At 37.3% G+C, this 23,407-nt stretch overlaps 1 protein-coding gene across 7 annotated transcripts in view; it reads left to right on the forward strand.

Moving 5' to 3' along the window:
- DIS3L2 (DIS3 like 3'-5' exoribonuclease 2) overlaps window positions 1–23,407 on the forward strand; it is a 321,790-nt gene that overhangs the window by 128,938 nt on the left and 169,445 nt on the right. For all 7 annotated transcript variants that reach the window (XM_064485261.1, XM_064485263.1, XM_064485264.1 and 4 more), the window contains 2 exons: window positions 1,093–1,340; window positions 18,895–19,068. In XM_064485261.1, coding sequence (XP_064341331.1) covers window positions 1,093–1,340; window positions 18,895–19,068 — 422 coding nt within the window. The remainder of the gene's footprint in view (window positions 1–1,092; window positions 1,341–18,894; window positions 19,069–23,407) is intronic.

A 23,407-nucleotide genomic window follows, 5' to 3' on the forward strand; every position in this document is an offset into this window, starting at 1 on the left:
TGAGGACAGATCGGTAGAATTTACCCAATCTGAACAGCGCCTCAGGAAGTTGTAGGACATTAAAAAAGATTCAGCATTCAGATTAGAGGTTCCCAGTAGGAGAGGATCAAGAGAGTGGAGTTTGAAGAAAAGACGTGCTGACTGGGAACAGGCGAAAAAATATCTTAGAGATTTTAAGGTCCTAGCAACGATTGTATAACGTTAATGTACAATGGTATCCGCCTCTGTGATTGTAATTTTCTTCTTTTCTGGTGGACTCAGCTTGCGTTTAAGGTTAGGGAATAGCAGTAGCTGAATTGTTCCAGAATTGAGGTTTCAGGGTAGGTGCATTGGAAGGACAAGAGGGGTGAGGCATTTGGTGACACAGGTGACAGGACTTGAAGTAACGGAGCATGGTGTCTCTGGGAGTAGGAAAGGATCCAGGGCTAAGAAGAAGCTAATAGCCATAGAAAAGAGGGAGGGGCCAAGGCACTAGTGGTCTTGATGTGGTGAAAAGCCTATGGAGAGTAAGAGAGGAATGGTGGGTCAGTCCAAGATGATGTGCCTCTCTTGGTAGAAACAGGATGAACTTGTAGTGGTGTGGTGGCCTGAATCTTTGTTTGGTGAAATGAGAGGTGGGGTTTAATCTTGGAAAGAAGGAAGGTTAAAAGGTTTTGACATTTGAAGGTGTAATAAAGAACAGTTATTATTTATGTTTAATAACATTTTTAAATAAACAACTCCTGTATTGTTCATGTGAGATACTGGTATAGTTCATGTGAGAAAAGTGTAGTACAGAACAAACATCTGGAGCTATCTTCCCTGCTGGAATTTTACACATCTCCTTAAGACATAGGTCTCGGTTTTAAAGGCACTTTTGTCTAATGCATCCGTGTATAGCATAATTTTCCTTTGGTATGTGTGCTCACTAGATACTTGTTGCAACTTAAATATAGATTACTTAATCACAGAGCATCACTGAGAGCTACTTCATTTGAACCTAGAAGAACTGCTGGACCCAACTGGTTGACCAAATAACACCCTGCTGACTTCTCCCAACTGTTATCCAGTCCTATAGATAAACAATATTGACTATATCTTTGGTGTTTTCAGGTGGTTTACATCTTGGAGAAAAAACATTCCCGTGCAGCAACTGGCTTCCTTAAACTCTTGGCCGATAAGAACAGTGAACTGTTTAGGAAATACGCCCTGTTTTCTCCCTCGGATCACCGAGTGCCTAGAATTTATGTGCCTCTTAAGGACTGTCCCCAGGACTTTTTGACTCGGCCTAAGGATTATGCCAACACACTGTTCATCTGCCGCATCGTGGACTGGAAGGAAGACAGCAATTTTGCCTTGGGGTAGGTGATTTTGGCAGTAAAAACCGCAGATACCAGACAGAACCTGGTTAAGGTAGCCTTTAGGTACTTATTATTTCTTCATTAAAGCATGGGTACTTGGCATATTTTGGCCCTGGTTCTTCAGTAATGGCCCTTACTTACCACCTCAGCTGGTTACCTATAGGTTCCTTGAATTGCCAGGCAGTCACCTTTTTTGTTTGTTTTCGGTTTTTGGCATAAAACATAAGCACATTCTGGGCCTCTACTTATTTCCTGTTAGGTCATGAATCCTGTTTGTACTTGTGAATGGCAAGAAATTCATTACATCAAATAATCAGACCCCTCCTTTCAGACACTAGTGCTAAAACATGCAAAATTCCAGGCATATTCAGGGCACCTCGGTCTCCCATGCTTTAAAATAGGAATGTAAAAATATGCTTGAATATGTGCTTTTTTGGTATTAATCCTTCATAGGTTTCACTCATGGCATTAAACATTAAATTACCCCACTGTAAGCAGGGAAGGGGTACCGTATTCTTTTGGAAACTTTCAGAAAGCAGTCCAACTTAGATCCAGATCATACGGTTACAGAGCATCATGGCTAGCCACTTCCATGTAATCTGAAGAAATTGCTCGACCCAGCTGCTTGATCAGATGCTGTGCCTGCTTACTCCTCACAGTTGGTATTCATTTTGAAAGAAAAGCAACATTAAGTTTTAGCTACTTCTGAAGCCCTTTATTATGAATGGTGTCTGGTTTATGCTTCACAGGAAATGTAAATAAAGGCATACAAGCTGGAAAAGTTTGCTCTGACACTTACTTTTAGTCTCACTTGGTGACTTGCTTGTTGGTCATGTAACTTGTGCAGGATGAACCCTCCTGGGAGTGTTCTGTGGTTTGAGTGCCAGCTCTGAATGATGGCCACAATATGCCGCTTTTATCAGGTTTATTCTGTACTTAGCCTTTTAGGCCTAGGGAAGTAAACCAAATCAAATCTGTGTGTCATACCTCATGCAATTTAAGAAATACCGTCCTGTGCCACTTTCTCAGTGAGACGAAGATCTATGTGATTTCTGTGATTCCCAGAGCCACGCGGGAACAGTTGCAGTTTCTTTTTTGCTCTCAAGTGGTGTGATTGCAATGTCATCATTTTTTAGCGTAACTCATTATCCAAAAGTGACGTCAATCCCTTGAGCCCTAAATAGCACTTCTCAGAGGCTTGCCAGTTTCTCACCATCCACTCAAAAGGCCTGATCGTGGCTGTGCCACCTGGCCCCTGGTGATTGTGCCCGCCACACTCTGCTTGGCAGTGAAAAGGGAACGATTTCACATCAAGACAGGAAATCCAGCCTTGACTCTTATCTGCCTTTCTGTCATATCCCATTGTGTATACTTGATGGGCTACTTCCTTAGTTTTCGAGTTGTAAGGGTGTAGTCAGGAAATCTTCACAGTGTGAGTTTCTCTTACTGCTCAGATAGCCCTTCAGGTTCCTTTTGCACAGCTGTGCCATTACTTCATCAAGAACTCTTTTCTTTTCTTTTCTTTTCTTTTTTTAACATTTTTTTATTGAGTTATAGTCATTTTACAATGTTGTATCGAATTCCAGTGTAGAGCACAATTTTTCAGTTATACATGAACACACATATATTCATTGTCACATTCTTTTTCGCTGTGAGCTACCACAAGATCTTGTATGTATTTCCCTGTGCTGTACAGTATAATCTTGTTTTTTCTGTGGGTAAAAGTACAACAATAAAAAAGGAGGCAGACATTTTAAGCAGCAAGGACATTTGCTGAATCTAAAGAAAGACTATTTTAAAATAATAACCATATATTAATCATTTACTTTTCAAAATAAAAAAAATTTTGAAGATTCTCATACTTAGATGGAAAACTGCTAAGCTTTTTGCTACCTTTGTACTGTAAAGTCATTAAAATTGTCTTTTATGGAAATAAGCCTTTTAAAATCTTTGTGGAAAAGGGAAATATTAAGAAATAAAACGTGGCAGATTTTCATGATGAGGTTCTCAGCTGACATCTCTCTCCTGAGGGGTGCATTTGTGAGGGCTGCAGCTGTTGCTTGTTGGTGGTCGCCTTGCCGTTTTGTTCTGGCTATCAGTTACTGATCTGCAGGAGCTGAGGTCACTATTTCCCGATCAGAACATGCTGTGCTGTGATTGTTTGGGTTTCCTCTCTCGTCTTTGCCAGATTTTGACCAGGAGCACGAAGGTAGTACTGTTATGGGTGTGAATGTTAGCTTCCATAGAAACTATGCCTAAAAACTGACTTTAGCCAAAGCGCCTTCCTTTTGAACTTCTTTCCTGCCCCTATACTCTACCCTTAACAGTATCGAACTTCTGCCTATATAATTGCTAATAAATTATTCAAGTCCAAAGTCATTTAATTTCTTCTGTAGTTAAATTCAGTTCACGAGACAGATGTTGATCATATGTGTAAGTCACTGCTATATTACATGAGAAATACAAAGGTAAATAAGCTATGGTTTCTTTATGTAAAGGAGTTATAGCCTAATGCAGAAAGACTTTACATAAATGTCATAGGATTAATTTGATTCTAAGAAATGGAATCCTATTTGATCTAATTTAAGTAGCAGCGGTGATTAATATAAGAAACTGGTGGTTCACCTAAAACCCAGGGCGGGAAGTATAGGCAGGTCTCATGAGGAACTCAGAACTAACAAGGTGGTAAAGGAATCACAGCTTCTCTTTCAAGCACCCTGAGCTGTCCAGCCACCATATGGTATCTTTTCTCTACGCCTTTCTGCATATGAGCTGTATTATTCTGCTTTTCTTTACGCAGTAGCTGTCTTCTTGCTCAGTAGCGTACATGGCCCCTAAACGGCACTGCCAGTCCTCTGCAGGTCACACACTGAAGTCTAGATCACAATACAGAATTTCTAGGGTAGAAAATCTTTATTGGTCTATTGAGAGAGTTATTTGCCCTGGTCAGTACTTTTAACCAGAAAATCCAAGGTCCACGATCCACTGCCCAATTACCAGGGACTCTGGGACTCAACTCTCTGGCAAGGAGTATGGATAAAGCAGATGGATTGAATGGCCTGTCTCTTTGAGCTCTAACTATAGTACAAAGCAGAATGTTGTAAGTTCTTCCATAGGAATAAAAGAATTTTCTGAAAGTTTGGAGTAGGTGAATGAAGGGGGAAATCTAGGATTGTTTCTTGGAGAACAGAAGCCTCTTTGGTAAAAAATCACTCTGACTGACAGTCCAGGGTGGGTGGGAAAGGACATGGCTGGAAGCAAGCAGTAGGCCATTGCAGTAAGATAAGATGAAAGAACCTGAAGTTAGGAACTGCAGTGAAGGAAACAATAGGAATGAAAGGATTCAGGGGAGATGGAGAAGGTAAATTTTCTCAGACATGGTGACTGATGGAAATGGGGCATGAAGGAGAAGGACAGAATCTTGGATGAACTCTCAGGCCTCTGACTTGGGTGACTGGGTAGATGATGATGGCATTTAATCACAATTCACCAAGAGGAGCTTCATCTTCTACTGTTCCCTTATGCCTCATTGCTTGCTGTTTCACAAGCTAACTGTATTTGTTCATAGCTCCAGACTTTTGCACACTACACTTCCTTTCCCAGTAAAGGCTTTCTCTACTCCCCAGTGTTTATTTAGTGCCGTACTCAACTTTTAAACTTAACTCAGTTATCTGCTAGAAAGATGTTCTTTGTCTCTGAGTCCTCCCTCATGGGTGCTCCCATAGTTTCTAATAATACCAGTATTATAGCTCTCATCTGTTTGTATTGTAATTGCTTATGTAAGTTACCTACTTGGCCATGAGCTCCTTTAAGGCAAGGATACTCAGTGGATGTTTGCCGGCTGGTCAGATGGGTAGATGAAAATGATTTGATGTCCCCGAGATCTTCAGCCATGTTGATCAGGAGGAAGTTGCACCATAAATCAAACTAGAAAACACAGAAGTAGTTTGGGACAGAAAATGTTGAGAACCAAGGTTCTGTGGTTTCAAAATCAACACTTGGTAACAACATACAGTCAGTATATAACCTTAGGTGGAGAACCCCAAGTTTAGAATCTTTAACAAAGAGGTTAAATAGAATGTGCACATTAATAGAATATAAAATTTCAGTAGCTTTGGAAGGAGTCTTAAGGAGGCCATCAATCTTGGCGCTCCCTTCAGTGTAAGATTTGCTTCTCTGGCACTTGCAGTAGCCTCCAATTAAGGGGAGCCCAAAGAGTATTACAATAGTAGAGACCTCTCGTTGTTAAAAGTCATTTTTCATCTTGTTCTTAGAATTGTCATGAGAGATATCAGCTGAGCCTTTTTTAATCTCTGTACATCACATACCACATTTTCCTGAGTCTTAATCTGTATTGCTATCAGAAACCTAAAGATAATCTGTTCTTAGTGAACCCTTGCTGGCTTTTAGAGATCACTGCTTTTTGTTATGCATCACAACATATTTAGTACTTCTTATATTTTCTGCTGGTCTCTTGTCCAAGATACTTAAAAAGCCACACTGGCTTCCTTGTTGGAATGGTTTGTAATTATATAATCAGACTTAACAGTTTTAAGGGCTTCCCAACTCTCTTAAATCTTCCTTCCCTTTAGCAACTCTTGCAGTGGAATTCATGCCTATATTTTCTGAGACCTTTGTGAAATCTGCTATCCTAAAGTCTAGAGTTTACAGTCTCAGCCTTCCCTTCCAGCGTATCATAAGCATGGAGAGATCAAGGTCACTTTCTGCTGGATTTGTCAAGGTTTCTTCTTCTGGAATAGTTAAGGATAAATCTTGAAGAAAATGGAAAAGTTTTACAGCAGCCACTGTGAGGAACATAATAGTGTTTGATGGCAACACTCAAGACTAACTGAAGATCTATGACATGAATTGACCTAGATCAAATTGACATATTTATATTATTTTCTGTACCAAACTTTGGTAGCTTTAAGAGATGGGAAGGAAGAAAATGAATCAGTGCAGGTATAGCAAGGTTGAAAAAGTTTTGGATGGACATGGGATTGTTTAGGTTTAATGGGAAGATGTTGAAATGAGAAATAGAGAATGGGCCACAGTACTGCTCATTTTAATGAGTGTGAAGGACGGCAGCTTCCACTGGTGAGAGTGACTGGGCAAGGTCAAAGGAGAGGAAGGGAAGTTCTGACTGACAGTGCCTGTAGTGGGAAGGAAGTGGTTGGTGGGGAAGGAGGACTTTTCTGGTATCTTCTTCAGCACCCACCTTTGTACTCATAAGGTGTCAGTTATCAGACAATCAGAAATATTTGTTGACTGACAGAAGCAAATACTTTTATTATTCCATTCAGATTTGATACAAATTTCTTATGAGGTAGATATGAATTGGGGAGGTGGTCGTTAAGGTACATTAAATTGTATTTAGGAAAATGAAACAGTAACCAGGTTGGTAGAAAAAAACAAATGGAATAAATCAGTTAGTTTCATTGAGGCATAACCTACAAGATTAGCAAGTTGGAAGATAGCTCTATCCAATCCTTCCCCCTGTGCAAAAACAGTATTTCACCTTTTCAAGGGAATGTCCCTTATCCGAAGACTCTTCTGAGTAAGATCTGTGTTATGTAATGCTAAAAACTTGCATTACCAAACTTAGACTTCATTAAGACCTTTTCGGGGGGTATGGCTCTAGCTGGCTGGTAGACAAAAATTGAATCAGGCTGAGGAGGGGGCTCTTTTTTGGTGACTGTTGGGCTCCACCTGGTGGCCTATAAGGATCAGCTTTGGAAAAAGCTGTTATCAACACTGAGAGGATCTTAGTCAAAACAGAAAAAAAGTATAAGGAATGGAGGAAAATGGTCCTGATGCAGGCTCTGGTTACCAAATTGTTTTTTCCTCATCCTGTGTGCAGTCATTAACATTTCTTCCATGGTTGTCAGCTTCATCCACTATTTCTAGGGCATCTTCTTGAAAATATTATTTTAAAGTGTTAGAGAACCTTAGCTACTATTAGCATTCTCTTTTACTGCTTAAATGCTTTCAGGCTCCTGTTTGCTCCCTTCATGTTGACATTAAGCTCTTCACTCTCAATCTTTAGGGCCTTCCCTAAAATCCTTCAGTACTGTTGAGCCTTGCTTCTTTTTTGCATTCTGTCATCACTGATCTGCCCCCACTTTTCCTAAAGTCCCTAATTCCTTACTTACTGCTCTGCTGGGTCGTAATGCTGAGCCAGAAAAAGGGAAATAATGTGTTCTCTCCTCCTGATTATAGAAAATAATACCTAAAATATACAGCCCAAGTATTTGCTGTACTTTGTTTTCACTGGGTATTGCTGCTGAAGTTCTGGGCTCTAGGTCTGGTTATGTTTGATTGTTCTCCACTTGCAGGTTCTCAGGGATCTGATACCATTATATATATTTGCATGGGGTTTCCAACATGGACCAATATGAATGAAAGCATTTATATGAGAGTGGTAATGATAGTGATAATCACTGTAAGAGTGTATGGTTGTCTTCTTGTGTATAGCCTAGTTTTAAGGCTAAAACTTTATAAGACTATATGGTAGAGAAAGGAGTATGAATGGCTTAGAGCACTAATGTTGATTGTTAAGTGTTCCTATTTTCTTTAAGGCAAGGAGGCCAATTTGAAGGACTTTTCCTGTCTTAATTTCTTATATCTGTAGCTGGTCCCTTCCCTCAATAAGGTTTGCACTAGCACATTACCCACAACAGTGGACCTAATGCTTATTTATGTAGAATGTGTATACACACACACAGCTCCCACCTATCAACTGTGAGAAGTTGGGAATGTTTCGGCACTGTCCTGGTTGATTTTATAGTAGGACTCAGTTGTAATGTCATGGATTGTGAATGGGAACAGTATCTGTGGAAGAACTCTGATGAGTGGAAAAAATTGAGGTAATGATTATTAGAAATTATTCTAATGAGGAAAGCTTTCTATCTCACAAATATTTATTACTACAGTATCAAAATTAAGAAAAAATTAATTTTTTCAAATACATACATATTATATATTTATTATTAAAATTATTTAAAACATGTACTATAGAAAGTGAACATTTTCCAGAATTTTACCCTCTAAAATAATCACTATTAAGGGTTCAGTATATATTTGTCTAAAATATTATTTTTAAAATATTTGTTAACATTAATTGAAAAGCATGTTTCACAGATAAAAGAATATTGTAACACTTATGTAAGTTTTGAATTCTGATATTTAAACCAACCCATGAACCAGATTCAGAAATCTGTCATAATATTATTAAAGCTCCCTCTGTGTTCCTCTCTATCCTAACCCCTAATTTTTTCCCGAGAGGTAACCACTGTCTCAAACATGCTAATCGAAATGTACTTTTCTCTATAATTTGCCCAACATTGTGTTTTTGAACCTTATAAAAAGTACCTTGCTATACATATTCTTCTGTGACTTGCTTCTTTCTATTTAACATTATATATCCAAGGTATATTCATATACTTCATTCATTTTAATTCATAATATTTTTATTTCTTGAAATATATTATGTTTATCCAACAATGGATATTTGGGTTGAACTGAGGTTTTTGCTATTATAAGCAATGCTCCCACAAACATTCCAGTGCTTATTTACTAACTGAAGTTTCTCTAGACTCTACTGAAGAGTAAAGTTACTGTATCACACATATGTGCATGTTTAACTTTACAGCTTTACAACCAAGTCATTTTCTAAAGTGGCTGTACCCATTTTCAGTCCTGCCAGCAGTGGAGAAGACTTTCCATTGCTTCACACTCTTACCAACACTTGATATTGTTAGACTCTTCAATTTTTGCCAAGCAGGTGGGTGTATAATGGTATCTCATTGTGATTTTAATTTATATTTTCCTAATCACTAATGAGATTGAGCATCTTTATATATATAGTCATTATGTTTCCTCTCCTAGAAAATATCTTTATGTCTTTACTCGTTTTTTCACAGTTAATTTTTTAAGGTAATTTAGAGTTACAGAAATTACAAAAATGGTATGAAAAGTTCCTGTATACCCTTTACCCAGCCTCTCCTTATGTTAACATCTTAAATTACCATAGTATATTTATCAAAACTAAGAAATTAACCTTTGTACAATACTATTAAATAAAATATAGAACTTACTCAGATCTTGCCAGTTTTTCCACTAACCTCCTTTTTCTGTTTGAGAATCTAGTCCAGGATCCTACATTGCAGTTAGTTGTCATGTTACTGTAGTTTTTTTTCCAATTTCCTCAGCCTTATTTTTCATGACTTTGGCAGTTTTGAAGAGTACTGGTCAGTGATTTTGTAGAATGTTTCTCAGTTTGGATTTGTCTAATGTTTTCTCATGGTTAGATTGAGGTTAGGCATTATTGGGAAGAATACCGCAAAGTTATGTGCATCATATCAAAGGGTACATGATATCAGTATGTGTACTCGTAACATTAACCTTGATCACTTGGCTAAGGTGGTGTCTGCCAGGATTCCTAACTTGCTGTTTTCCCTAGTAATTGTTATGCTGTATTTTGGGGCTGTTCAATTCTGTTTTTACTTAAACTTTTACCCACTCATTTTAGCATTCTTTTTTAATTTGGCTATTTGTCTTTCTTTATTTTCTTGAGTTAAAAAATTATATAAAGTAATCTTTTAGCAGTTAATAATTTGGAAAATTTCTTTTCTGTGGTTTATGATTTGCCTTTTCATATTGTTAATGTTAACTTCTGAAAAACAGGCACTTTAAGTTGCATTTTGTAGCTTTTTGGTGTTGGTATATAAAATTACAATTAATTTTTTATTAATCCAATATCCAGCCATCTTGCTAAATCCTCTTATTTTAATACTTTGAATATAGTTTCCTTTGGATTTTTTTTATGTAGATAATCACCTCATTGGTTAACAGATTTGTTTCTTCCATTTGAATCCCTAAAACTTTTATTTCTTTTTCGAACCTTCCTGAACTGGCAACTCACAACTGGGGAGGAGATATTTTCCACCTTAATAAGTGATGGCAGTTCACTTTTGAGTAAAAGAAATAGTAGCAAGCTTTTTTTTCTTGTTCCTGATTTTTTGATACGTTAATATTAATTATTTTGCTAATGCGGCAGCTGGCTATTAAAGGACCCAAGAGTTTACCTGGATACATGTCTTTGGGTTTTATTTGTTTGTTTTTACTATCTTCAATTTTCTAAGTTTTCCTTTGGTATTTCAAGGAGGAATAGAATGCCTTTTTTCCGGGCTCAAGAGCATTAATTTATTTGTTCATTTATTTGTGCAACCATCATGTATTGGGCACTTAAGATGAACAAGTCTCAGTGAAAGACACATAGAAAAAGAAATGTTTATTCTCTTTAGGATGATTCTCCCCATCTATTAATAAAGAAGAGATATATCTAAAGCACTATGACACAGCTAGAAAGTGTCATTGCCAGAAGGAGATACTACCAAAGGGAAGTGACAGCACTGAGGAGAGAGATCTGCTCAGGGAACGGGGTGACTTCTTGGCCTTGCTGCTATATACCATGAAGGTGAAATGAGCTTGTTTTATGTTCTGTGTGCCTAGTTCAACGTGAAAGTCATAAAGGGAGTGCCTTTAAGACAGAGTTGTATTGCTTATGGAAGGGGCCATTTATTAATATTTTTTATGTTCTAGAAGCAGCAGTACCATGTTAGTATGTAGTGAGTACCTATAAGATATGTGATGTGTACAGTCCTGAGATTTTATTTTTGGTAGTAAGAGCTTTATATTTTCTGTTGCAAAGTGAAGGGAGGGAAAGGGAAGTTTGCTTCTCATGGAAGATATTTTAAAATATTTTATATTAGTTAGGGTGCTTTTAGTGCCATGTGATAGAAAACCCTGACCCAAACTAACTTAAATAATAAGGGAATATTTTATCTCACATAAGTGGGAATCCAAAGGTTATGCAGGCTCCAGATCTAGTATAGTCAGTGACTTGATGATGTTATCAGGTTGCCCTTTACTGTCTTCAGTGATCTAGTGGTGAATTCTCTGTGGCCATGAAGTTGGCTGCCAGGATAGTCAAGCTACATGCTTTCTTGATCATATCCAATAAGGAAGGGGGAAATTCTATCCACCAACCCGAATATTGATTATAGTCTCCAGGGAAGCTGTGTTCTGATTTTATCAGAATAATGAGGATCTAAAGATGAGATGAGTTCCCTGTGTGAAGAAGATTAGGTTTCTGTCAGGAAGAACGAGGTGGGGAATGGATGTTGGTTAGGCAACCAGTACTGGACACCACAGTTTTATTAGATTATAGTAAATGTTTCTGTAATTTTTAAATTCAAAAAGTGTTACAACATTAAAGGAAGTTTAGATAATAGAGGAAATAGTCATTTATAATCCTCCCTCTCTAAAAAAATTAACACCATGTTTAGGTATTCCCTTTCAGTCTTTTCATAAACATTTTCAAAGTAGGCTGGTTTTTAAGAGAATTGGCCAGGGATTTTGATGCAACAGTGAATCATAGTTGTCCTAAAGCAGCGGTTGCCATCTTTTCAGACAGTGAATAGAAGACAGAAACTACTTAGAAAGTTGTAATATTTGACCTATAGCACATGAAAGGGAAAGTGACTTTCAATATTCATTTAAAGTAAAATTTACACTGAAATTGAAATGTAAAAACAAACTCTTCTGTAAAGACATACACAATGTCTAAGTCAGTTCTCTAGTAGATTCTACTTTTGTTTAGATCCCTAGGTCATCTTTTTTTAGAGTGGTGGCAGAATGTATAAGTAGACAGCATAAGGTTCTTTCTGGAGCATCTAAGGTCTGAATGCGTGCGCTCTTTCAGCATGCTGACCTGTTAGATTTTTATCTCCTGCAAGCTGTCTGGGGCATGCTTCTATTAAATATATTTCCATGAAAATCTGTAATAAATTTATTTAAATATGATACTTGAGAAATGTTCTCTGGAACTTAGTAAAATAAATGTTAATTACTACTAATAGAAACTTGGAGTCATTGATCACATTTGGAAGCCCTAACCAAAATATAATTTTGTCATTATGAGCCGTGTTGTAATTTCAGTGAGCAAATCAAGATTCTTTGGACTCAGAATATAGCCTGGTGAAAAATTTTGCCAGAACATAAAGCAACAATGAAATTAAATAAAAGACAAGGTTTCTTTCTTTAAATTTCAGCAAAGGTCCAATGACTGACGTGACTTGTTCTGACAATTAATATTTCGTCCATCATCACCTGCTTAACTTTTGTCCTCCTTTCCTTTCACCTTCCCACCCCAACAGAAGTGGATCCAGTACTCAACACTAATCTTCTTTTTGGAGAAATTTCTCCATTTCTTGGTAGGTACAGCCTTCATCTAGTGGTCTTTCTGAAAGGATTTGTGAGAATTATATTTCCTGAGTTCTTGCATTTAAAAATCTCCATCTTCAAAATCCACCAACTTCAGTGGTAATTTTCTGTATTTGGTTTTCCTGAGACAGGTTATACCTTTTCTGTCTTTAAAATTTCTTCTATTTCAGGAAAGTTGTCTTAATGATATCTTTGAAAATGTTTTCTGTTCCTTATATGTATTTCCTTCCTTCAGGAATACCAGTTATGCCAGTGTTTGATCTCCTTCATTCACTTTTCCCTGTAATCTTTTGAAATTCTTTGTACTTTCCAGTTTCATTTTTCCCACTTCTCTTAAGCTTTTCTCTATGATTTTTTTTTTTCAAGTAGTGTCAGTTCTTCATTAGTTACCTCCTGCATGACTTTAATTTCTATGATGGTTATTTTTCTTTTTTACTTATTTCCTAGGTTTTATTTCCTTTTGTGAAATATATTTATTTTTCATGCATTTGCATCTTTGCTTTCAGCTTGTCTTTGGTGGTGATATTTTCATAAATTTTTGAGCTCTCACCTGTATCTTTGGTTAAGAAAGTCATTTCTGTGTCTGTATACTTCCGAGGTATATCTTATTCTTCTGCCATTTATTTTGCTTATCTTTCCCTTTTTACGTGCAGTTTTTTTGTTTGTTTGTTTTGTTTTGTTTTTTTAATCAGACACCTAGGATGGCTCCTCTCCGTGCCTCTCCCCACCATCTTTAAATAATGAGTTCTTCCTGGACTTTAGTAGTCTATTTTTTAACTTGGATATTATAAAATGCCTTTTGTTCAAGGATTTAAGCCCACTATTTCAGGCATAAGATAATCATTTTTGGCCACTCCAACCTCACCAGGTAGGAAAAGGATGGCCACTGTGTTTTAAGTCTGCCTCACAAAGACTGTTAATGAGACTCCTACCACATAATAGAATATGTTTCTTTTTATGTTAGTCTAATTCTCTAATAAGCTTTATATGATCTACCTTATACTTCTCCCAGAAACTATGTATGCTGTTGGGTTATTTGTATGGTGAGTTATTTTATGTAATTTCTAATACTGTAGGGCAGAATCATGTGAAATTGTGTTTTATAGGTAAAAAACAGTCAAATATATTGGCAATTTCATATGTCTCAACATAATGTGTGATTAACCTGTTTTATTATTATTTGCCATTCTTGAACTCTTACTTCTGAGTCCTCTCTTAGCTGATTAAATTGCAGAGGTTTCTTCAGGAAGGAAGTAGGTAGTATATATTATGCCTTGTCGTATCAGTTGGGATTCTTGGAGTCTTAGCTTCAAATTCAGAAGAATCATGACTGTGTCCCCAGAGGTACTAAAACCTCTCAACTGAGGAGTGAGTATTATTGCGAGTGGGTCTTAAGTATGATATTGAAAGGCCCAGCTCCTCCCTTGCACTCTTGGTCCCCAGACCGTGTGCACGGCTCTAGGATAATGAAAGCAATGTTATATCCTGGAGGATAGCACTGCAACCTCATAAGGTATTGCCTCCCGATTGAGCCCATCAGTACAATATTACATCATTCTAATCAGTAAATTCAGTGGGCTTTGCTGCATCTGTAATGTGAAATCCTTGATTACAAACAATGTTGAATGAGATAACATAATAGCCTAAAAGGTATTTGGTAAATTTATGGATTATGGTATTTATACTAGCAGGATGGGTAGAACAAATGAAGGCAGCAAACTCAAACCCAGAATTAGTGTTTCTTTTAATGGAGAAGGTTACTGCCCTTTCCATCACAGAAGAGCTTAGTAAACTTAATTTGCTATCTAGTAGTTGGTGGGTCCTTCTGCCATTTTTCTGTGTCTAGCCTCAGAGTTGGTTGCTGCTGCTGTAAAACTGGCATCCTGCAAGGGTGGTAGCCAGGTTATCATTAGTGAGAGGAAGTTCATGCTGTGAGCTCATTTCCTGTCATGTACTTTGTTCTTATGCCCATTGAGCAAGTACTGCAGTGGCTAGGGAAGGAGGTTAGTTGACATTCTCAAGGTAGATCATCTTGCCTCCACAGAAGAAGTCTTTTGCTGACCATCCTCATGGAACACAAATAGTTGCACTCTGGGCTCATTTCAGTAGGTTTATTTCACCCACATGTCTCTTCCGCAGATGTCTTTGTCACCAGTACTACAATTGTTCTTCTTTCAGATCCCTATCCATCTGGTTAAACTTCTAGGCACTGCCTGTTAGGCCGTCTTTCCTCAGCCAAAGTGGACCATGAATATGTTGCCTGTAGTTCTGCCTGCAGGGAGGAAGTTTCTGCCTCACCATCTTTTCAGAGACCACCCTTTAGAATGGATATACTATCATAGTCTACTTATGACTTATGACAATGGAAGGGCAGTTGGAACTAGGAATCCAAGGTACTCAGACCTTTCCATTTTCTCCTATATAATATCTTATATTTTATGTATGTATATAGATAGATAGATAGTTTGGTTCTATGAGTCTTACTTTTTATGATTATTACTCCTACTTTTCACATAAGAGACTTAGTGAGAACCTGAATTCAATGATGTAGTAATTTATCACCCTTTGAATTTTTTTCTGTCTTAGCCTGGCAGCTGCAAGAGAACCAAAATACTTTTTTGATATACATAGTAAGTTCTTGAGTTTCCATCTTAGCCTGGAATTAAGAATTTAGAGGTTGAACATGTAATTCTTTGTTTCCATCCCTCTTTTAGGTTCTCCAAGTCTCTTAATGTTTTTGTGAGCTCTTTGGTATCTTTTCAATAAATTCCTTCTTTAACCAGAGTTTCTCATGCTTACAACCAAGAACCCAGACAAACACATTAGTATTAGGAGATGGTTATAGAAAACAGAACGTCAGGAACCTGTGAGAATAATTAGTTGTTTAGATGGACTGGAGGTAGTTCAGTTCCCATTAATTTTCAAAATACTAGTTAATTTCCAAAATATCCTTCAAACTTCAAACGTGATGATGACAGGTTCTCCAAATCCTTAATAGGAACTTCATTCTAGTGAACACAGGTAATAATGTCATTTTGAAAATTAATGAGACTCAAGCCTTTAACTGTCTGGATCCTTGGTTGCAAACAGGAGAAACCAACTCTGGTTGGAAAAGGAATTTACTAGAAGAATATTGACCTCATAGAAACTGAAAGAGTCTTGAATGTTCTGAGAAAGCTATGGGCAGAAACCAAGGCAAATCTGGACAGGCAAGAACAAGAAGTCCAGCCGTAGTCTTTTATCAGGATTAGTTTGGCCACAGTGCCAATGATTCTTACCACTGCTCTTGGCAGGAAAACATTGCCACAGGACACTCCTACCACTACTGTTATTACTGGAAACCACTCTAGCAGCCATGCATAAGTCCTAAGCACATTTTTGTCTTTGTGTCATCCTCATCATATTCAAAGTCTTGAGTTGAAGCAGAGTCTAAGTCATACAGTGTGCTGGCTTTCACACTGTACTTGTTTCATAGTGTACTAGTTTTCATAGAGTGAGAGGGGTCTTCTCTAAAAAGAGGCCAGAAATTAAGTAGGAGGCTGGTCACTTCTGTAATGGGAGTTGTACTCCTTTGGCCCACTTGCATGCAATGTGGGAGTCTTCCTTTCTAATTTATATGCCTTTTCTTTTTCTTTATGATGCTCACTAGGACCTCCAATACTATGTTTAATACTATTGGTGAGAATGAATGCCCTTATCTTCTTCCTGATCTGGAGGAAAGCATTTAGTCTTTCACCATTAAGTTTGGTATTAGCTCCAGGAATCTCATAGGGGCCATTAATCAGGTAGAGGATGTTCCTGTTCATTACCCATTTGCTGAGTCTTTTGATCATGAACTGATGTTGAATTTTGCCAAATGCTTTTTCTACATCTATTGAGATGATTGTGATTGTATGTATTTTTTTTATTGTTTGGTAGTATGATGAATTATATTGATTAATCTTTGAATGTTGGACAAATCTTTAAATTACTTGGTCTTGAATGTTGTATTATCCTTTTTATATATTGCTGAATCCTGTTTGCTAGTATTTCATAAGAATTTTAAGTCTGTATTCATGAGGGATATTGATCTCATGAATCCTTTGTCTGATTTTGGTATCAAGATAATGCTGGCATTATAAAACTAGTTAGGAAGCATTCTGTCCTATTCCATATTCTGAAAGAGTTTGTATGGAATTGGTATTGATTCTTTCGTAAATACTTGGTAGCATTCTCCAGTGAAGCCATCTGGTCCTGGAGTTTTCTTTGTGGGAACATTCTGAACTATGAATTCAGTTTATTTAATAGATAAAGGAATATTTAAGTATTGGTTTCCGCTTGAATAGTCTTACGCAGTTTGTGTCTTTCAAGGCGTTCATCCATTTCATCCAAGATACTGAATTTGTTGGCCTAAAGTCATTCATAATTCCTTTATTGTCCTTTTAATGCTTGTAGGATCTAAAGTGATGTCCCCTGTCTCATTCCTGATATTGGTAATTTGTCTTATTTTTCTCGATCAGCCTCACCAGAAACCTATTTTATTCTCTTTTCAAAGAATCAGCTTTTGATTTCATTGGTTTTCTTTATTGTTTGTTCATTTTCTATCCATTGATTCTTATTTCTTTTCTTCTGCTTATCTGAGATCTAATTTGCTTTTCTTTTTTCAGCTTTTTAAAGTAGAAGTTTAGATCATTGATTTGACACATTTCTTCTTTTTCGATATGAGCATTTAATGCTGTAAGTTTCCCTCAAAGCACTGCTTTAGCTAGTTCTCACAAATATTGATGCGTTGTATTTCATTCAGTTAAAGATATTTTCTAATTCTTTTTTTATTTCTTCTTTAATCCATGCGTTGTTTAATTTTCACATATTTGTGGATCTTCCAGATAGCTTTCTGTTATTTTTCCCTTGTATTTTTGCTGTCTTTGGCTTTTTGATGTGCTTTCTGGGATATCACCACCTACATTTGAAGAGAAGGCGTTGGTCTGAGCCACCATTGTATGTGAAGAGCCCACAGGCTGCCTGGAGCCCACAGGTCAACCCACAGTCTCCTTAGAGCCTGGCTCATGGGCAGGTTGTATGTGTCAACAGTGGGCTGGTCTTTCTTGGCTGGCATATGAGAAATGGGGCCAGCATTTCTGCCACCAATGCTGTGTTCAAGTAACAAGGCTGAAGATGGGAATTAAAAGTCTGCCTATAAAGCAACCACATCTCCAGTTCCCTTCACCACTGCATACCTATGAACTCTAGCAGCCAGGCATCTACCCTTATGTAGGAAACAGGATCTTCTTCAAAGAAATTGAATAATCCCAGAGAAGGCCCTAATGCCAGACCTCATAAACTCCTTGCAGGAATTGCTGAGGGCGGATTCCTAGATCACCCTGGTGGATGAATAAACCTGTGCAGTGGAGGAAGTGGCTATCTTTGGTCTTCCCAACACTGTCAACAAAGGCAGCTGTTTCAAGACTCATGTCGCATTTCCTATTGACTATCTGTATTCAACACTTACCTTTAGATTTGTGGTCTATATGTGGCATGTCAATGTTTACAAGAATGGAGAGCTATCAATTTTGATATATATATAGATGACCCACAGATAAAGAGTGAGGTCTGCTTTCTAAAAGATGGAATCCTATTTACAGCATCAGGACCAGCCTATTAGATGCAATCTTACTTTTAATGGACCAGTACCCTAAAATATGAATGGTAGTTTGCTGGGTTACTGGATTAAAGATAATTAAGTTTTTCTTCTTGGTACATTTCTGTCTTTTCTAACTTGTCTACAGTGAACATATGTCACTTTTCTGTTCAGATAAAATATTTTTAAGTATTAATACGGTAAAAATTAGTAGAATTGTGAAATAAATATATACATTAGGTCTAATCTAGTGAACATGACTTAAGGTATAGGCACTATGAAACTAATGATTTAACAGCAAACTAGGTTGATCAGAGTTGTCTCTAAAGATGTTTGCAAGAGAAAGAATTGACAAAAGGTTAACTTGACTTCTCCATGAAGAACAATTGCAGGAGTCCTAAGAAGGACTGTCTGGCCCTATTCCCCAGATCAGATTTCTTGAAGAAAGGTAAAATTACACTGTCTTCATGAAGTTCACAGGACAAGAGTATCATCATCTCTCCTTGTTGGCCCCCCATTCACTGGTGGTGGTCCTGCTGGGGGAAGGACAAGAGTTTTTAAAGACTTTCTACCACCATCACTTTTAGGAAACAGTTCGCTAATGTTCCATTTATTCACTAACACAGGTGTTCCTCTCTGTCCTGTCCACAGGCAGCTGGCTAAGAGTCTTGGGCAGGCTGGTGAAATCGAGCCTGAAACAGAAGGCATACTAACAGAGTATGGTGTGGATTTCTCTGATTTCTCTTCAGAAGTTTTAGAATGTCTCCCTCAAAGCCTGCCTTGGACAGTTCCATCGGAGGAATTCAGCAAGAGGAGAGATTTAAGGTAAATATCTAAAACTCTTTAAGAACAGTGTGTTTCTACCTTCCTGCCTTCTAACTTCACTTTCTTAGGAGCTGGGCTCAGATGTTTCTGTCTTTCTGCCAACATACAAGTTCAGTTCAATTCAGAATTAAGTGCTCTGTACCAAGAGGTTGGCAAATGATGGCCTGCAAGCTAAATCTAGCCCGTTGCCTTTTATGTACAGCCCATGAGCTAAGAATGGGTTTTGTATTTTTAAATAGTGAAAAAAGTCGAAACAATAATCTTTCATGAAAATTATATAAAAATTCAAATTTCAGCATTCATGAAGTTGCACTGGGACACAGCCATGCTTATTTGGTTATATATGATCCATGGCTGTTTTTTTTTTGCACTATAACAGCAGAGTTGAATAGTTGCAACAGACCATGTGGCCTGCAAAGCCTAAGGAAAAGTGTGTTGACCTCTGTTCTAGACCATTCTAATTTCAAAAAAGTATAGTTGCCACCTTCTTTTCTCATTGTTATGCCCCATAGGTCTGGTCAAGTAAAGACAGTGTTATCTGGTTAGAAGTGCCTTCCTTTAAATGGGCCTCTTCAGGCACAAAGCAAAGGATTCAAGACTTCTGTGCTTGGAGTTTCATTTTAAAGCTTTACTTTTAGGTCTGGAATTTGTTGGAAAGTACTTTTGTGGTATTTTTTTAACAACATCTTCTTTGAAGATGTTTCTTCATTGTGGGATGTTAATTCTTTTCTGATATTTCTCTTCAGAATTTGGTTTCAGTACTGGCATTCATTTTGGATGCCACATGGAGATATTTAGAACCAAGAAACTTTTCATACAACCCACTGAGGCTGTGGAAGGTTTTTGCTAAGGTCATCCCATGTCAGAGTCTTTTCCACCGCACTTGCTCACTTTGTGCAGCTGAACTTATGATACCTTAAGCTTTTGATGCCCGTTATTCCACCTAGTTTGAGAATCTTCCTTTCCGGCTCCCTCTTGCTATTATATCTTTTAGGAATTTACTCCCTTTTTTTCTTTTCTTGTTGAGGGTAGGCAAGAAAAAGGAGATGACAGTTCCCTTTCCTGCTTGTTAGTAGTTCTTTTTTTTTTTTTTTTAACATTTTTTATTGATTTATAATCATTTTACAATGTTGTGTCAAATTCCAGTGTTCAGCACAATTTTTCAGTTATTCATGGACATATACACACTCATTGTCACATTTTTTTCTCTGTGAGTTATCATAACGTTTTGTGTATATTTCCCTGTGCTATACAGTGTAGTCTATTCTACAATTTTGAAATCCCAGTCTATCCCTTCCCACCCTCCACCCCCCTGGTAACCACAAGTCTGTATTCTCTGTCTGTGAGTCTATTTCTGTCCTTTATTTACGCTTTGTTTTTGTTTGTTTGTTTGTTTTTGTTCTTGTTTTTTAGATTCCACATATGAGCGATCTCATATGCTATTTTTCTTTCTCTTTCTGGCTTACTTCACTTAGAATGACATTCTCCAGGAGCATCCATGTTGCTGCAAATGGCATTATGTTGTCGGTTTTTATGGCTGAGTAGTATTCCATTGTATAAATATACCACCTCTTCTTTATCCAGTCACCTGTTGATGGACATTTAGGCTGTTTCCATGTTTTGGCTATTGTAAATAGTGCTGCTATGAACATTGGGGTGCAGGTGTCATCCTGAAGTAGATTTCCTTCTGGATACAAGCCCAGGAGTGGGATTCCTGGGTCATATGGTAAGTCTATTCCTAGTCTTTTGAGGAATCTCCACACTGTTTTCCATAGTGGCTGCACCAAACTGCATTCCCACCAGCAGTGTAGGAGGGTTCCCCTTTCTCCACAGCCTCTCCAGCATTTGTCATTTGTGGATTTTTGAATGACGGCCATTCTGACTGGTGTGAGGTGATACCTCATTGTAGTTTTGATTTGCATTTCTCTGATAATTAGTGATATTGAGCATTTTTTCATGTGCTTTTTGATCATTTGTATGTCTTCCTTGGAGAATTGCTTGTTTAGGTCTTCTGCCCATTTTTGGATTGGGTTGTTTATTTTTTTCTTATTGAGTCATATGAGCTGCTTATATATTCTGGAGATCAAGCCTTTGTCGATTTCACTTGCAAAAATTTTCTCCCATTCCGTAGGTTTTCTTCTTGTTTTATTTCTGGTTTCCTTTGCTGTGCAGAAGCTTGTAAGTTTCATTAGGTCCCATTTGTTTATTCTTGCTTCTATTTCTTCTAGGAGAAAAATTTTTAAATGTATGTCAGATAATGTTTTGCCTATGTTTTCCTCTAGGAGGTTTATTGTATCTTGTCTTATGTTTAAGTCTTTAATCCATTTTGAGTTGATTTTTGTATATGGTGTAAGGGAGTGTTCTAGCTTCATTGTTTTACATGCTGCTGTCCAGTTTTCCCAACACCATTTACTGAAGAGACTGTCTTTATTCCAATGTATATTCTTGCCTCCTTTGTCAAAGATGAGTTGACCAAAAGTTTGTGGGTTCATTTCTGGGCTCTCTATTCTGTTCCATTGGTCTATATGTCTGTTTTGGTACCAATACCATGCTGTCTTGATGACTGTAGCTCTATAGTATTGTCTGAAGTCTGGGAGAGTTATTCCTCCAGCCTCTTTCTTTCTCTTCAGTAATGCTTTGGCAATTCTAGGTCTTTGATGGTTCCATATGAATTTTATTATGATTTTTTCTAGTTCTGTGAAATATGTCCTGGGTAATTGGATAGGGATTGCATTAAATCTGTAGATTGCCTTGGGCAGTGTGACCATTTTAACAATATTGATTCTTCCAATCCAGGAGCATGGAATATCTTTCCATTTTTTAAAGTCTTCTTTAATTTCCTTCATCAATGGTTTATAGTTTTCTGTGTATAATTCTTTCACCTCCTTGGTTAGATTTATTCCCAGATATTTTATTACTTTGGGTGCTATTTTAAAGGGGATTGTTTCTACACTTTCTTCTTCTGTTGATTTATCGTTAGTGTAAAGAAATGCAACTGATTTTTGAACGTTAATTTTGTAACCTGCTACCTTGCTGAATTCTTCAATCAGCTCTAGTAGCTTTTGTGTGGACCTTTTAGGGTTTTCTATATATAGTAACATGTCATCAGCATATAATGACACTTTTACCTCTTCTTTTCCAATTTGGGTCCCTTTTATTTCTTTCTCTTGCCTGACTGCTGTGGCTAGGACTTCCAGGACTATGTTGAATAGGAATGGTGATAGTGGGCATCCTTGTCTTGTCCCAGATTTTAGTGGGAAGCTTTTGAGTTTTTCACCGTCGAGTACTATGCTGGCTGTAGGTTTGTCATATATAGCTTTTATTATGTTGAGATATGTTCCCTCTATACCCACTTTGGCGAGAGTTTTTATCATAAATGGGTGTTGAATTTTATCAAATGCTTTTTCTGCATCGATTGAGATGATCATGTGGTTTTTGTCCTTTCTCTTGTTGATGTGATGTATTACACTGATTGATTTGCATATGTTGAACCAGCCTTGTGTCCCTGGGATGAACCCCACTTGGTCATGATGTATAATCTTCTTTATGTGTTGTTGGATTCTATTTGCTAAAATTTTGGTGAGGATTTTGGCGTCTATGTTCATTAGTGATATTGGCCTATAATTCTCTTTTTTTGTAGTGTCTTTGCCTGGTTTTGGTATCAGGATGATGGTGGCTTCATAGAATGAGTTTGGGAGTATTCCCTCCTTTTCAATCGTCTGGAAGAGTTTGAGAAGGACTGGTATGAGTTCTTCTTTGTATGTTTGGTAGAATTCCCCGGTGAAGCCGTCCGGTCCTGGACTTTTATTTGTAGGGAGGTTTTTAATTGCTATTTCTATTTCCTTTCTAGTGATCGGATTGTTCAAGTGTTCAGATTCTTCTTGATTCAGTTTTGGTGGACAGTATGTTTCCAGAAACTTGTCCATCTCCTCTAGGTTATCCAGTTTGGTTGCATATAGTTTTTCATAATATTCTCGTATGATATTCTGTATTTCTATTTTGTTTGTTGTAATTTCTCCATTTTCCTTTCTTATTTTGCTAATTTGTGCTCTCTCTTTTTTCTTCTTTGTGAGTTTGGCCAGAGGTTTGTCGATTTTATTTACTTTTTCAAAAAACCAGCTTTTGGTTTGGTTGATTTTTTCTATGGTCTTGTTAATCTCTATTGTATTTAATTCCTCTCTGATCTTTATTATTTCCTTCCTTCTGCTTTTCGGGGCTTTTTGTTCTTCTTTTTCTAATTCATTCAGGTGGTGGGTTAAATTGTTTATTTGAGATTGTTCTTCTTTTTTGAGGAAGGCCTGTATCGCTATAAACTTCCCTCTTAGCACTGCCTTTGCTG

The sequence above is a fragment of the Camelus dromedarius genome, chromosome 4 (assembly GCF_036321535.1).
Source record: "Camelus dromedarius isolate mCamDro1 chromosome 4, mCamDro1.pat, whole genome shotgun sequence".
Classification (NCBI taxonomy): Eukaryota; Metazoa; Chordata; class Mammalia; order Artiodactyla; family Camelidae; genus Camelus; species Camelus dromedarius.